Source organism: Bolinopsis microptera, chromosome 3 (assembly GCF_026151205.1).
Source record: "Bolinopsis microptera isolate Bmic1 chromosome 3, MBARI_Bmic_1.0, whole genome shotgun sequence".
Classification (NCBI taxonomy): domain Eukaryota; kingdom Metazoa; phylum Ctenophora; class Tentaculata; order Lobata; family Bolinopsidae; genus Bolinopsis; species Bolinopsis microptera.
In genome coordinates, this window is record NC_087074.1 from 13,172,446 (window position 1) to 13,189,880 (window position 17,435).

The window sequence follows — 17,435 nt, forward strand, 5'->3', positions numbered from 1 at the left end:
TTTATATAAGAGATGCACAAAACACCACGAATAAATTATCAACCCTGATTCTCAAAAGTAACAAAATCAATAAAAGGATCACGACTTGCGGGTTTGGCCCAATTCACTGCTTTCATCTTTGAAAGACACATTTATCTAAAACGATATCCAACCTATCGCAACAACTAACGGATGCTTCATCATTTCTTCACTCTCACCATAATAATCCAGCAATCTCGTTCGCTCTGTATAAATAAATTAAGTAGAAAATTTAAAACTATGTAAAGTTCCACCATTTTCCTATTAAACTAATTAACAAAATCTCGAACATTCTTTAGGAAGTTCACGTAGTTGTGGTGTTCAAAGGCTGCAGACATCTCAAAGAGAGTGCTCGAAAATTCCGCATCAAGACCTCGTCTTGTCAGATAATTCTCGAACTCTTCTATCAAAACCTAAAATGTTTTTAAGTCAAAATTTACATAACGAACGACAGCACACGCTCCCCTGATACCAAGTAAAGATTCAGGATAAACTACAGGGAAATTAGCAAAGCTGCAAATAAATTATAATAGCAACTGATCATTGATCAAGCATTTACCTGAAAACAGAATTGGCGGACAAGCTTAAAACTGCGATTAACAACAGTTTAGTGTAGCATCAAATTTAACAATAATAAAGAACCACTAACGTAATCAAGGTTTCCAAAGTCAGTGGTGAAAGCCACATGGTCATCCTCGCCAGGTCCTGCAAAAGCCACCTCACTAATCACAAACTGATCCAGGTTCTGTTCCTCCGTTGTCATGTGATAGTTGCAACTGAAGACCAGTTTACCCTGAAATAAAGGAGGGGGTGAACTGAGGTATCAACCCGGCAAACAACTCGTCACAGGGCTGTTATTTGTTGTTTGCACCGCATTTGTTTTTATTTATTCGAGAATGCTGAAAGCTGATTGGTTCAAGTTCGGAAAAACTTCATTCGTGACCAGGAGAATAGTAAGTATTTAGCGATTCCATGAAATAGTTACACGATATTAAACAGCAAATAGACCTGAGGTTTAGATATTTCTATCTTGAAGGAAGGTAAGTATTGGGGTGGGTTTTCTTCAGGGTCATCTTCAGCTGGGGCCAACTCAGTATTATTGTTTAAATCCAACTCAACCTGATATAAGAGAGGAGGTTAATTTACAACAACAAATTTATTGGTCTGAAAACCAAATAAAAATTAAAATAAACCAATTTATTGGATTTTACAGTTTTAAATTGAAATTACAGTTTTAAATTGAAATTAGTTAACTTTTAAGTTTCAATAATTTACGTTAACAATTATTAGACTGGGATGATGATTACATGTTGTAGACTTGTATTACTTATTATTATACTATCAGCTCACTGTTCAATACTACTACTACTACACAGTGGGCTGTGAGTGAGGGTCATGCTAGCATAGGGTATTTTAGACCATCACACATGCCCCTAACTTTGTTTCTAAGGTAATTTGGGTACAAAAATACGATTCCAATCATTTACAGGGCCGAAAATGTCTCAGAAAAAATTTTTGGGCCGATTTTAAGCAATCTTGTAGTCCAAAAATAGGAGGCTGATCCCAGAAAAAGTTGTTTTTTTAGAGGTTTAATCAATTTTAAAGCTCTTTTATGAACTGTAAACGAAGGAAGCTATCTTAGGAACTCAAATCTTTTTGAATTATGAAAAAATATTGATCAGAACAAAAGTTGTGCCCATTTATATGACCAAAATTTTCTGAAACACCAAAATTGTTCCTGTTATTTTCAAAAATTTCGTTTAAAATCACGATTTTTTGGATTTTTATCAATTTTAACTATAATAATTGTGATATTTTGATTTTTCATCCATATGCATCTGGTCTAGGATGCAAAAAATGCCACAAACATGGAGAATAACAAAAATATGTCAATTTAATAGCAAAATTGAGCTCATAAATTATCTAAAAATGCAGCAAATTTTACCCAATTTTTGAGTTTCTTAATTTTGTAAACAGAGTTGCCCAAAAGTTCCCAAAGTGATTCTTATTGCATCTGATAGGGAATTGTCTAAGCTTTCTGATGATACCATGCATTATACCGAACTATTGCAAACCAACAACGATTTCTGTCGTTAAATACCCCAAAAATTGCCTAAAATACACGCCATAAAAAAGGCGCGGTCAAAAATCAGGTGAAAATGTTAAAGTCACACAGTTTTTTTTAGATGACTGAGTATTCTTAAGTACTATACTGTATTTCAATTATTAAAAACTGCCTTGATCAGGCATTTTAGCCCAAAATAATAAATATTAGGCAATTTTTGGCTAAAAAAGGCAAAATTTCTTGACAGTGAAAAATGCTATTTTTTCACGCGACGCCATTTTGGCATCTTGCAAAGTTTTTAATTACGGTTTTTTGCATGAAATCGGGCTAGCGTTTTAGAATAAGGAAAGCTTATTTTCAAAGAAATTTAAGAAAGTCGATTTTAGGCCTATGCTAGCATGGTAGCCCACTGTGTACTATATACTACTCCATTATGTAAGGTCCTACAAATCTTACCCGGATAGTCTCATTGTTGTATTGTTTCTGGAGGATGATGGTGGCACCGTTGACAGACCTAGTGAAGTCGGAGGGTTCTGCGCTGGGTGCTGAATCGTAACTCACAGCACCTTCCTCGTGTAGGATCTCGTTGTTTAGTGCTGACATTAGGGTGGAATCTGGGAGTTTTACCGAGATAAGTGGCACAATTCGGTTTTAGAGTGAAGGCATTCAGAGATCATAATACTGAACTTAGGTCTCTACTGTGCGTTTTTAATAAAAACCATCAGCGTTTTAAAACAACCATTTGCTGGTTAGCGTTATAATCTAGAGATACCAAGATGAAAAGAGACGATTAAGAAAGCACTAACCATTAGACATGTGTCTGACTTGAGGAATTGTAGCGACTGAATGCCTCAGAGTGGAAGGAATCAGATTAGGAACGTTAGATTTAGGCAGTCTACAGAGTTTGTTAGCAAGACCGCTAGCTCTGCACATACTTCGCAACACCGTGTTCATTGCTATACTGCAGTAGTGCAAAATTTAGGTAATGTCGAGTACAATAATCATATAGAAAATGCTAAGTAAAAATAGCATAAAATATCAGTAATACTAATCACAATCTGACTCGTACAAATTAATCAGGTACCAAGTGCCGTACGTGACGTCGACTAAGTGCAACTTTAGAATTTACAAAAAAGACCCACCCACCCCCTTCGCGGTACTAACTGTTTTTTCGGATAATATTTAGGTCACCCACCCCTTTGGCGGTACTAACTGTTGAGAAATCACGGTACTAACTGTGTCTTGGTATATAAAATAAGATACCCACCCATACATTGCTTTAAACAGCTCATTAAACATTGGGAAATGGGCAAATTATACCCATTATTTAGTAAGGGTTTTGTATTCAATGTAGTCGAATTAGATAAAAAGTTACAAAAAAAGGAAATTTAAAAAAAAAACCCAAAAAAAAGAAAAAAAAACCTCCAAATCCATTCCCAAAATTGAAATTAGAGGTAAAATGGGTTTTTTTGGGGTTGGACACCCCCCTTAGTACCATGTACTAACTGTTTTTCTGGGAAATGAGCAGCAGACCCACCACTTATGATCCTCCGTCGAGAGTGCAAGTCTATATTTATAGCAACTGATACGAGGTCGAAGCAGATGTCGAAAGAAGATACAAAAAGTTACTTATTCCAATTTTATTTTAATATTATTCTAATTCCAGGACAGTTGCAGTGCTGATTTTGCTACAACCCAAAACATCAAAAGAGATATTAATTAGATTCTCGTTAAGTGATCTCACGTGTTAAGCAAGGTCACGTGATCACCGTGTGATAAAGGCCTCATCAAGAGGGTGAGATACGTCTACTAGGTTGTAAGGGATTACTTACCAACTGCGAAACACATTCGTAGCCGACACCGCACGATGAGTACTCACAACATTAACTAATAATCAACTAACCCCACCCTAAGTATTTAAGTAATTTCCAATTTAGTGACCTATCTAAGTAACATGAAACGAACAAGACGCAGTTTCACTGTCATTATAATTCGACAGTTTTTTGGCGGGGTTTGTTTTCCATTAAGACTTACCCGTGATACGAAACATTCTATATATTTTACAGTTTACAGAATAATTGAGTACACGTTTACTGTTTACATTTGGTCCAATTAACTACTCTAATTGTTAAATTGTACGCCGACATCGTGCAGTGAGGACAATCGCCTATGATAAACAAATGGGACCACTATTCTCACCAGACTAGTAACTCGTAATTAGTACTGCATTTTTCAACGCCCCCGCACTTGATTATAGAGAAAATTAGATATACTGTTTTCACCGTTCTTATCTTCAAGTTTAACTATGATTCACGTCTTAAAAGACTGTACGCCTCTGTTTCTGTTTCGATTAATGGAAATTAAGCTGCAATATACCTTTATTCTATTTTTGATGTCGTTTGCGACAATTTCTGCCCAAAATCAGAACTGTGTTGCTGATTTTGATCTTCACGACGTGCAAAAATACGATTTTATAATTCCTAACTCGGATCAAGAAAAGAACCCAAATTATTGGGACAATACCCAATTAAACTATTACGTTTTTGGAAAGTTTGATGACTCTACAAGTGACAAGGAAACCAAAATAACTGCTGGACTCTACAATGGACCGGATCTCATCTACAAAACAGTTATCAACTGCGACAAGGGGACTTGGGTAAATACAATCTATAATAGAGCCTCCAAAGACGAAAGAATTCTCCATGGAAAGATTGAGGGGAATCATACGTCGTGCAAAGCCGGAGACCCATTTGATTTGATCCTAAAAGTTAACAACTTTTATCAAATAAGCTGGATCTTCAATGCTCAGCCACTGCAGTACGGTGTAAGGGAGTTCTGCAAACCTTTAGAGGAACCAAAAATATTGCAAGAAGGGGGGAAGACCAGTTTTGTGCGTTGTCGACCAGGAGTAAGACGTCCCAAAGTTAAAGTATCATCAAAACATAACGCATACCAAGCAACCAGATTTGTTCTCAAAGCAACTGGCAGAGCTAAATTTGAACGTTTGGCTTTCGGGCAGTGCTCTGCATGGCCCAAAGGAATGGAAAATCAATGCCAAAAGGTAAGAAGCTGGGTACATTCGAGAAGCAAAGCTAATCTAACTGAAGAAACTGTTGCTAAACATTTAAAAGAATTCCCTCTAGACGTAAACGTTACAAGAGGGCTGGGGGTTTTTGGTAACAACAGGATTGTTCATACCCCAACTTGTCTTTCGAAAAAATACTTCAATTTCATACAAATGTTGGTTCACCCTGACCGAAACATTCCCAATACACATGATTACAGATCCATGAAAGTCTACTGCTGCTGTACCAACATGAGAACTGGCCAGGTTTTTGAGAATAATTTTAACAAGTATTGCTTGATTTTCGCCGATTGCATTGGGAGGCAAAGATCCTGCTATGAGGCCTACGACAGAATAATAGGCAAGGAGATTGAAGACGAGAAGAAGGGAAGTGAAGAGGAATCTGACGAGGAGCCACCAGGGGAATTGGAAACTACAGACAATGAACTTGCCGTAGTTTTGACAGTTAACAACACAGATGGCAGAACCGGGGTTCTTGCAGACATCACCAGTACATCTCATGGTTTGGAACAAGAGCTGGAGATCTAAAAAGTTGAGGACAGTAAAAATGTAGAATTTTTGAAAGTTTCAAATTAGAGTATGTAATATTGTTAGTGTCAATTAATGTCGGAACATATTGTGGTGACGTTATTTGTGAAGACTCTTGGTATGTAGGCACATTAGGGGTTTAAATATATTAGAGTAGATTTAACTAATTATGTAATATTTAGAAGATTTTTCGTGAAAAGTTCGATTTTTCATTGCTTTTTTTATTATCGTAAGAATGTTACTCAGAGATCATAGAAAACAATCAATATTGTTTACAAATTAAACGAAATATTGCTTATTAACAGACAAACTAGTTAATGTACGTTAATGTATAAACTGGTTGATACCGATTTTACTGCAGTCCATATAATTAGCGATTACATTTACGAAGGTACCATTACCAGTTTGGTACTGGCTTCAAAATCTTTAATACTCTTTCAACTCCTTTCAATTTCGGTAGAGAAATGAAATTAAAAATGTTGAAAAAAGTCGGATTTTAAAATAACCATGGTGCGCACTGCACTGCACATCACGTCATATTTTATGAGATACTTATTCATTCATGGAAAATATATAGACGGAATATTTTGTAATTGATTGGTAATATAGTCCAGTCATATATGGACATTTATGGAAATGAACCTGCAAATTTTCAGATACTCACAAAACTTTGCACAGACCTTCCCAAAGGTATGAATAAACAATTTTCGGTTGGAGACATTTTAGGGTACATGTTGCTTCATAAGTTGTATATAAACATGGCCATTTTGCACAATTTGCACTCATTCAAAAATCTCTAAGGCCTTCATAGCCCAATTAACCAGATAACCATATTTTTGCATGATTTATAGAACCGAAAATCAGTTTTTCGCCAATAACTGAAAAAGTAAGCACTTTAAGGCATATGTTTCTTCGTAAGTCATATATAAATATGCCAATTGCGGTTCTTTTGCAGTCCATCCGAAGACTCTATCACGATCCTATAAAAAGTTAATAAAATGGGCTCAGCGCCACGCCCAAAATGGTTTTTGGCGAATTTCTCGAAAAGTAAGGATTTTAGGCCATGTGTTGATCAATAACTCCTATATTAACATGCATATGCGGCTTCGTTTAAGCCTATTTTGAAGTCTCTACGACCTTCAGAAGTTAAGGGTCAGTTACGTTATTTGGTCAATATGGGCGTGGCCCTCCTGGGTTTTCCCCACGGTAAAAAAATGTCTCCAACCGAAAATCGTTTATTCATACCTTTGGGAAGGTCTGTGCAAAGTTTCGTGAGTATCTGAAGATTTGCAGGCAGCTGTCCTTAAATGACTGGACTAATACTAGGAATATGATATGATTTATGAAGCCTTATATATCATGATTGTATTTTGATATCTTAAAATTGTTGACGTATCTCATTATATCATGCCGGCTAAAATATACATCGAATTTGATCAACTATATTACAATACTCGTACACACTGGAAAAATGTTCATCCCAAACTTAACAATGGATCCATTGTTATCAATACGTGTCTTCTGACTCTGCATCTAAACTGGATGGTCCCAAATGAACGGCCCTAGAGTCCTATATCATATTAGTATAATGAGTAATGACCTGTAAACCTGCAAACCTGTAATTACCAGTAAACTTGTAAACCTGTAAACCTGTTAACCGGTTAACCTGTAAACTTGTTAACCTGTAATTACCAGTAAACTTGTAAACCTGTAAACCTGTTAACCGGTTAACCTGTAAACTTGTTAACCTGTAATTACCAGTAAACTTGTACACTTGAAAACTTGTAATATTAAGTTCAGGTTTGCAACTGAATGGCACATTTTGACATTTTCATTACTCTATATAAGCTATTAAAACATGTTTGCCAGACTCTCAACTGATAGTAAGCTCAGTTGGTCAGGGTTGAGATTAAAAAAAACAACGGGATAGTTTCTCTCCATTAATAACATTTACTTGTACACTTAGAACAGTCAACATAAATACAGACCGCATACGTTTCCTCCTGACGCGTTGGTGGCTCAATTTAACTGTTTTATTTGAAGGAAAAAGAGCAACTATTTGTTTGATTAGGTCATAGAAATTGTATTTAATTGTACATATCATCAACAAATATTTAAAGAGCAATTTAAAAATTAAAGTCACAAATATTCATTGAAAGTGCATCGATCTTTCCTTATAAAAATACTGAAAATTATACAAATCATGATCACTTTTAACACAACAAATTTCCCAAACTGAAATAACAAATCAAATTAGGCGGGCCACTAACTAACACGTAAGATATTAAATATCCGACCATTCACCAGGGTCCATCAACCTTCCAGAAATGTCTCGAATAACCCCCCTCAAACCCTCTACCTCCTCACTGAACCTCGTCTCCAGCAGCTCCACGAAACTCCCCTCCTCCCCCACTAATCCCCCAGCTAACTTAGCGACCCTCACCCCCTCGTGCACTACATGAGCTATCTCCCTGAACTCTGAGGTACCAGCTCCACGTGTCGTGACCGCGCAGCTTCCAAACCTGATGCCTCCAGGCGCACCCTCAGGGTCCACATCTCCCACTAGTTCATACCCGTTGGAAGTGAGTCCGACTAATTCTAGGAGCTGATCAACTTTCAGACCGTCTGAGGTGTTATGTTACATGATAACTGGGTTTCTGTGTAACATTTTACAGTTATCCAATTACAATGGGGCAATTATCAGGTTCATTTCAATTTAGGACAAGTTGTACATTAATTAGTAAGACATTATCGTCAACAATCAAATCGGAACATTTGCTAGCTAAGATCATGAATAATTTTCAACTTTGCTTTAATCTTCACAATAAATCAATCCGAAAGATAATGAAACAGTACGACTCGCTTGTAAAAGCAGTTAAGTGAGGCAACAACAACAAAAAGAAAGTTAGGCAACGAACGATTTTACTGTAATTTTCACGTCAAAGAATAATTCGTTGTTTGACATACAAATTTAAGTAGGATAATTTACACAACAGAAATCTCATAACACTCGGATATATCTCATTACAAAAACTCTTATAAATATTAGACAACTGGCTTCGTTCCATCCTGATATATATCATAATATACACAAATGAAATGAGGGGTCAAGAAAACATATAATTTATATAAACATATTATTATTTATAATGTTTATGTTTATTTTTTATATGTATGTATCATGAATTTGATCTATAATGAATGAATTTGATCTATAATGAATGAATTTGATCTATAATGAATGAATTGGATCTATAATTTCGTTCATACCCACACTAGTCAATTCTAGGTAGGTACAATATAAATAGATTTTAAATAACCTCCTCGATGGTAAAGCAAGGTTCGCTTTTCAAACAAATTTGTAAAATTTGATAGAGGGTCACGGTGATAATCATAAAAATTCATGCAAAGTTCAATGTTCATGCATATCCTTGGTCACATGTATAATTAAAATATTAGAGAAGATTAATCAATTCACATAGAATTACTTTAAACGATAATTTCAACCTAGCAAACAAAAATTCGTTCAACAATCATATTTGATCTAGTAACTTACATTTTTAAAATCCTATCTCAGTCGTACATGACTCCTAGCATAATACTGTAATTATTCATGCCATCATGTTTAAAATCTATAAATCACTAGAGCCTGAAATGGGCCATTTAATAAATGGCCCATAAATGATTAATTCTAGATTATTCTAGAATTCTAAATGTCGCCCTCTCCTCCAGGGAAAGGGAACTGCTTTGCAAACTCCACGACGCGGCCACCCAGCTCCTTTATCTCCGACACAATCTCCTCGTCAGTTTCTATCAAATTCTTAAACTTCTTCAGTGTCTTTCCTGCTCGTCCTTTAGCTTTTAGGGCTAACTCCACACCTTCGTCTATTAAACGTGCTACATCTCGGAAATCCTCCTCCATGAAGTTGCGTGATGTGAGCGCTGGCGTGCCGAGGCGCAGTCCACCAGGGATTAGCGCTGACTTGTCGCCGGGGCACGTGTTCTTGTTGGCGGTCATGTGCGCGTGTCCGAGTAGCGCGTCAACACGTGCACCATCTGATTAACACAGCAAATGTTAACTAACAAGTACAGGCTACTTTTTAGATATGCGAACTGAGATGGAATTGCGAACTGCTAGTTATATCCGCGTGTTCATGTTAATTCTAAAATTAAAGCCATTTTATAGTAAAGAGCTGTTTACATTGCGGTTGTACCAGGAATGTGTCGACAGGATGTGTTTATTGTTTATACTGAATTCTTGACGATATATAAACATTGTGCGGTGTTTACATAATCTACCACATTATTAGCAATCAAAATCAGCACAGAACTGACATAATTGAAACAAATATTTATGAACAAAACACAGATAACGACGTTTGTAAAACCCCCACACCTAACAATGTCACATACCGATTCCCTTAGGTCTGAGATCGAGCAGGACAATATGATTATCAGTACCGTCACTCACTAGGGTGTGTCCTAGCTTCTGTAACTCATCTCCTAGCGCTTTGGAGTTTGAGAGAACCTGAAAATACCGGTTTAAGAAGCACATTTTCCAAAAGATAGTGGAATGTCAGAATGTGCGGTTTCCCACATCCAGAAAGTTTTAAATTTCCTCGCAGATAAAAATCGAAAAGGTCATGTCTTTTAAAAGTTTACTCTTTGGCACAAAATTTCCTCTAAAATCCAAAATTTCCTCTACCGACTGCGACCTGCCGTTTTTCTGGTTGTGGGAGAAGTTTATTCAGGATATTATTGGGATACAGAACAGTAGTTATATCAAACTAAATAACACAGTATTTAAACACGTGATAGCTATGACAAAACACACTGGAATTGGTGAACTAACCTGTTTCTGATAGTCCTTGAACTCTTGAGACTGGGAGTTCTTCAAAGCTACAGCTAGAGCTGATACTGTGTGCATGTGTGGTCCTCCCTGAATATGTTCAGCGTGATAACTAACGCGTCAGACCTAACGTGTCAGACCTAATGCTCAACCTGATAACTGAAGCTGGTAAGTGATTCATGGCACATGCATCAGATGATTATCAATCATTTTCTAGGGGTTAAAATAAAGTTGGAGTGGGGATGAGATGCTGTTACCTGCAAGGATGGGAAGAGAGCGAAGTCGATTTTATCCTTGAGGTCGTATAGAATATCGTTACCCTTCTTGTCCTGTTTCCGGACTCCCTGTCTGTAGAATATCATACCACCTCGGGGACCACGCAGTGATTTGTGTGTTGTGCACGTGACAATGTCTGAATATTCAAATGGGTCGTTCACTACTCCTGCTGCCACCAATCCTGCCATTGTTTGCGTTATTTTCTGATTTAATGGTCAAAGTAGGCGGAAGTAGCCTCCTTACATATTATCTTTACTTTATTATCATTTATCACGTATTGTAGTAGCCCCACAAAAAAATACCAGCTCAAACTAGGAAGTATCAAACCGGTTAATAGTTTTGCACTTGATTATCAAGATCGTTTCAGGTACAAAATTTGTCAAGAAGCTCAAAATGTAAATTATATTCCTTGCAGACCTGTCTATTTGATCGAGAGATAACTGAATTGCTCTAAATTATACAGCTAGCAAGCTAATTCTAGAATAATCTGAGCGAGTGAGCGAGGACCGCAGATTTTTAAATGAACTTAAGGCCAGAGGGGGGGGGGGGGGGTAAAAGTCGATTTTCCAGTTTTCACATATTTGATTAGAGCTGCTGGAGACGAACAAGAGGAAAAAAACAGGACCGAAATCTGACCTTGCGTTTTTAAGATATCGCGCGCCAAATATTGAGGTTTACATGTAATTACATGTAAAACTTTAACTTAAACTGTAAAAAGTTAAAACGCCCTAATACTGTCGAAAAACTGTTGAATTTGGGGTAAAGTTAACCTCATATCTCAAGAACAGAAGCAAATATCAAAATTTTGTACAATAGAATTGTGTAAAACAGTCTAAGGAACACCTGTGCCAAGTTTCAGCTCCTGGGTGTGGCCAGTCTTCTCAACTAAGGGACGTTTGTATGAAAAAACCTGTTTTGAGTAAAAAGAGTTTTGGTGTTTTTATTTCACTGCCAAAATCTCAAATTGTGCATTATTTTCCGTATTTAGTAGCGTCTCCATACAATTTTTGCTTTAAGGTGAGAAGATGTTTATTGAGATACTTTATGTTGGGAAAATCAATATCATAAACCAAAATTTGTCTAAAAATGAGGTTAACTATCACGATATTTTGTAGTAGTAGTAAAAATATGATTGTTAACCTCACTATAGACCATATAACAATGGAATTGGTTTCTTAATATATTGTTAGACATGTAATGAAACATTTGCCCAGTGACTGGGCCGATATTCAACAAATGAGAGGTTAACCTCATTTTTTAGCTATTTATGGGTGAACTCTTCTACTTATATATGGTCAGTCCTAATCACCTTTGTCTCATGATCATATTTGAGGCATTGGAATACAAATAGATACATCACTGAGATATTGTGGTACATAACAAAAGTAAGAATCTTGTGTAAATAATTCTTAAACTACCAAATGATATGGTTAACCTCATTTTCAACACTTTCTCGAGATAAAATGAAGTAAATCAGCACTACATCTATTAAGAATTTTGTATGTCGTAATCTTACGATAAAAATAACAACTCTATCACCTAATCTATTTTCGCTATTCCTAAATTAAGAGGTTAACCTCATTTAATCACGTTTGGATATTACTTTTTCTGATAATTAAGAACCTAAAATTTAGAGTTTACATTTGCTGACCGAAAAAACAAAAAATTATGGAGTGTAATAAAATATTAACCTCAATTTTATTAACCTCAATGTTGTATAATCAATTTTGTGAAAATCGGTTAACCTCAATTATAAAAAAAGTTAAGCAGCTACAAATATGTGAATAGCAGCAATGTTTTTGTCATCGAAAATTAAATTGATTTAGAAAATATTATTTTGGTCGATTTTGTTGACCCCTTTCCCCCCCTCTGGCCTTAACACACGTACCACACAATGCTCGCTACACACATATAATTATATTTATTATAATTACCGGTAATATGTGCCATGTCACTGTGAAGTAGCGCTCCAACATCGTCACAAATCTCTTTGAAACGTTTGTAGTCCAGAAGCCGGGGATAAGCACTGTATCCAGCTATTATTATTTTAGGACGAAACAACTTGGCTGTCATGTGTAGTTTATCGTAATCTATTATACCTGAGATTGAGAACACGGTCAGACAGGACTTTATTATTATCTTTTGGGTATAATCAAACGTATTATCTTGCTCAAGGCATTGTGGTACAATATCAGATTTCACAACGAACTGAATTCATGCGGATTTGACATAACTGATAACATAACTGATAAACGGTATTTGAAGTTTACCTTTCTCGGTTACACCATAAGGCATACTCTCGAAGAATATGCTTGTTGCTGAAATACGTTTCGTGTCGGTCATATACCTACAATTTGGATCATATGTGAATAGGTACATCCATCATATACAGGAATCTGAAATACTAATAATAACTAATAAGTATAAACCATCAGATATAATTGTCTCACTAGATGGCAAGTGAAATAATTATGTGATAATAATTATGTTACATATTTTGCACAGGTTGGTAATTTGAAACTTAAATGTAAACGAACACCAATAATTTAGTGAGTTCGAATAACCTACCCGTGAGTCAAATGTCCACCAGCTGGAAGGTCTAATCCCATAATCCTATCGTGTGGTTCCAACACACCCGTAAAGACTGCAAGGTTAGCAGGGGACCCAGAGTATGCTTGTACGTTAACTCCCCATTTAGTAGGGTCTAATCTGAAATTGTGGCGAAAATTGTAATACTTATAATAATAACTGGAAATTTATACATCTATAATCGCTTTATAGCCAAAAAGAACTCAAAATCCAAAGATTCAGTTCAAGCCATCTAAAGCGACTCATGAACATGTACATAAGAACTTAGAATTTTATGAGAAAGGTTTTTATGAGAAAGTTATTATATATAATACTATATATATATATGATACTTAATACTTGTATGATGCTTTTGGACACGAAGGGAAACACACAACGTAAGGCTTGAAATCTTCGTAAAACTACACCATTAGAGCCTGTAAAAACATTTAACTTTAAGATAAGCACTCTATCAAGTAAAATTCATATAATTATAATCATAATAGTTTATTAACTCAAACGAAGATACTTATATGAATACTTTTTCAAAAAGATGAGTCTTTAGTATCTTTTTAAACTATAGTACAATATCGGTCGATGTTCTCAATTGATAATTTTGTTTTACTATAATCTGAGACAGGAGGAACATTTATATATTAGGAGGAAATAGTCTTGTTCAGTTCGTAGTACACGTACAGCTACAGGTTGACTCTTGATGTCAATGCATTTGGTGATATAGTCTGGACTCTGGAGCTATGTTGTTGACACATTTGAACACGGTTAGAGCAATCTTATACTCTATTCGTTGTCTTATTGGGAGAAAATGGGCCTTTTTCAGGAAGGGAGTGACACTGTCCCATTTTTTAATAGCTTTGCCACCAAATAAGAATCGAACACAGGAATTTTGTACCTTCTCGAGTTTCTTTATGAGAAAATATAACATAAATTAATCCATATCATTCTGCATTGTGAATTGTAAATACTCAAGAAATATTCGTATCAATTACTTGATCACGTGTCAACTCAAGAACAACACGCACATTGATCAACATCTTGGTGTAAACTTGTCGGTGGATATAATATATCCACCGACAATTTTACATATTATGGTCAAGATTGATTGTAAGAATGCTATGTATTTTGTATGCTATGTTTATAACTTGTAAATTTCTCAAACCGGAAAGCATCTAGAGCTCGCTTCTGACATAAGAGTTCAATCTGATCAATATGTTTGCAGCCTCCATAGTATCTAGCATTAGGATATCCTTCAGCATATTTGTTGGTAGCACAGCTACTAGAAGCTTCGCGCACATCTCGAGATGTGAAGTTTTCAGAAGCTATCAGCTCCAGCCCTTCCACCTAGAAATGAAAGTAATTGAAAACAAGACTTTATAATGCAATATTATAAAACTAATGATTTGCTTTGTTCTAGTTTCCCAGAGAGTACTCAACTGACAATCAAGGGAAAACGAAAGAGAGATCAGGTTCACACTTCATGTGACATTTATATTTGGAAATACTGTTAGAGTAAAATAAATGAAATCAATGATCTGTTATACCGACATACCTGTCTCCTTTTTTCAAGTTTTAGTAGATTATACAGCTCTGGATCGCTGTCTGAAAGTGCTTCATTGCCAGTCCAGAGTGATCTTTTGATAAGATCCAAAGTGGAATGCAATCTTCTTATCTTCAGCATTTTCAACTAGGTATCATAGTTATTATTTATTTAATCTTTTAAATATATTGTTGTAAATTGTATTATGGTCCCACCTTGCAGTATCATAAATAACTGTGCAATTGTAAAAAAATGGACTACATACATACACATCATACAATAAGTTTGAATACTCAAACCACAATAAGGGGTCATAATTGTTTCAATTATGCAACTGTATAGAATTATTATTATTAAGTTCAAGAATGATTTTGTAACATCCTTCCCTGTTATTGAAAGATTGAAATAATTTCCCTTTAAAGTCATTATTATTATTGAATCTATAATAGCTAATGATTTACGTAATTCTATTGTGCACGTGATTTCCAACCACAATACACCAAAAATTAAGGGGCCATCTACTTAGGAAGTCCGGTAAATAGGGAGGGGGATGGTTTAGGGATTTCGGACAAATCCGGACAGGGGGGCCGGGGGGGGGGGGGGGGTGTGGTTTCTGAAATTCCTGACCTCCAGAAATTTTGGCAGAATTAACAAAAAAGTCTCATTTATTTCAACTCTTTGACACTAATAGTAATTACACTGTAAGTTTAGATCCCTGTATTTTGAACGAGTACTTAAACATACTTAAATGTAACTGTGCTAAACTTGTTGGACACTAAATGTATTATTGTCTATTTTAAGTAACTACACATTTTATTAACAATGAATTTGAGTTGGTTTTATTTGTACGGGTTATTTGTAGGGTTTTCGGCCTACTCTAACTTCTATTGGGGCTTGTTTACTGCAGATCAATTCAGTTAAGGATCCCAAATAAGTCTGAAGATTCAGTCAAGGCCGAACATTCACGGGTTTTACTAGGGTTACCGATCAATTTTCAGGACTTCAAGAAAAGCTAAGTAATTTAAATGAATGATCAAAATGGTGACTGGTGTATTCAATAATGAATAAGGAGCAACTCGAAAAATTGAAAATATGAACGCATCGAATATTTCGAAATGGCCACAACCCCTTTCAATAATTCTGTTTCTTTAATTCCGTCGAATCTTACATCTCTAACAATGCAACCGTAAACGATCTTCAAAAAAACCAATTCAACCAATATATAATACAAGGCATGACGAAGATAATAATAATAATAAATACAACATTTATAAACCGCCTTATAGCTAAATCATATAACTCGATATAATTTAATCCTGGAGATAAACTCCAGTGCTTTCTAAAGCGGCTCTTACATTAACTGAGCTTAGTTTAATTGAAAATTAGACATGACAAGTTCATTTTACCTATGTAAATGCAAAATCAATCAAATGCTAGAGAAAAGAAGTATGTTTTAAGTTTGGTCTTGAAAGATGTAACTGACTCAGCTGATCTTATGTCGTATGGCAAGGAATTAAATACTTTAACTGCACAGTGACTAAAAGCTTTCTCTTTGTTTACATAGTTAGGAGAGGGCGGAAAACTAAGGTAAAAATAATCATTATCAAGACGTACATTTTTAAAACTTTGCTGCCTAGGAGATATCAACTCTTTTAAGTAAGGAGGAGCTATATTATTTAAACACTTGTAGGCAAGTAGGGCAATCTTAAAATCTATTCTAAATCTAACTGGTAGAAAATGAACTTTCTTAAGTAGTGGAGTAGTGTGTGCCTTTCTTCCTCTCCCGAAAATAAATCTTACAGCAGAATTTTGCACCTTCTGTAAACGACTTAAATCATAAGAGCTCAGTCCAAAATATACGCTATTGCAATAATCAATTCTAGAGAGTACTAGAGCATGAACAAGCTGAATCTTAAGGTTAAAAGACAGTTTTGATGCAATAAACCACAAATTTCTGATCTGAATATTACATGCTTGAACCACTGACGTAATCTGATCACTCATTGAAAGATAACTGTCCAAATACAGCCCAAGACTCTTCACAGTTCCACTAACAACATGTGGCTCTTGATCCTTAACAATCTGTAGAGAGGCTGGAATATTTGTTGAGTCAAATTTAGAGGATATAACGATGACTTCAGTCTTAGAAGAATTCAGTTGAAGGAAATTGTTTGTCATCCATTTCTTGATATCAGACATACAGTGTTCCATATTGTGCTCTAGCTGTGATGGGTCATCAGAATCAAGGGTGAAATACAGCTGGGTGTCATCAGCATACAAATGAATACAGCACCCATGCATACTTGCAATGTTCTCAAGATCTTTGGTGTACAATATGAATAGCAGGGGGCCAAGGATTGAACCTTGTGGCACACCTATCTCAAGAACAGTTGCTGAGGAAGACGAATCCTTGACTTTGACACAAAATGAACGGTTAGCCAAGTAGGACCTGATCCATGTAAGAGCAATGCCTGTAATGCCATAAGCAGAT

The 17,435-nt window shown here is 35.7% G+C and overlaps 3 protein-coding genes across 4 annotated transcripts in view; all 3 read right to left on the reverse strand.

The window, feature by feature from the left end:
* Positions 1–17,435, reverse strand: part of LOC134813587 (calcium-transporting ATPase sarcoplasmic/endoplasmic reticulum type-like) — a 77,017-nt gene that overhangs the window by 56,132 nt on the left and 3,450 nt on the right. The window lies entirely within an intron of this gene.
* Positions 1–17,435, reverse strand: part of LOC134813588 (complement component 1 Q subcomponent-binding protein, mitochondrial-like) — a 20,879-nt gene continuing 3,444 nt past the window's right edge. Inside the window, exons 2-6 of the mRNA XM_063821432.1 lie at positions 2,890–3,043; positions 2,540–2,697; positions 1,027–1,137; positions 668–811; positions 1–431 (exon numbers count right to left, since the gene is read on the reverse strand). Of these exons, the coding sequence (XP_063677502.1) occupies positions 288–431; positions 668–811; positions 1,027–1,137; positions 2,540–2,697; positions 2,890–3,037 (705 nt within the window). The 5' untranslated portion in view covers positions 3,038–3,043 and the 3' untranslated portion in view covers positions 1–287. The remainder of the gene's footprint in view (positions 432–667; positions 812–1,026; positions 1,138–2,539; positions 2,698–2,889; positions 3,044–17,435) is intronic.
* LOC134812943 (serine hydroxymethyltransferase, mitochondrial-like) lies at positions 7,845–15,112 on the reverse strand. 2 transcript variants are annotated; one of them, XM_063820565.1, is made up of 9 exons: positions 14,957–15,112; positions 14,567–14,748; positions 13,390–13,530; positions 13,092–13,168; positions 12,756–12,920; positions 10,803–11,002; positions 10,549–10,635; positions 10,110–10,224; positions 7,845–8,321 (listed from the first exon to the last, which is right to left on the reverse strand). In XM_063820565.1, exons 1-9 carry the CDS (start codon positions 15,083–15,085, stop codon positions 7,981–7,983), a joined length of 1,437 nt encoding a protein of 478 aa, XP_063676635.1. In that variant the 5' UTR covers positions 15,086–15,112; the 3' UTR covers positions 7,845–7,980. The 2 variants fall into 2 exon arrangements, with proteins under 2 accessions (XP_063676635.1, XP_063676633.1); XM_063820563.1 differs by lacking the exon at positions 7,845–8,321 and adding an exon at positions 8,658–9,752.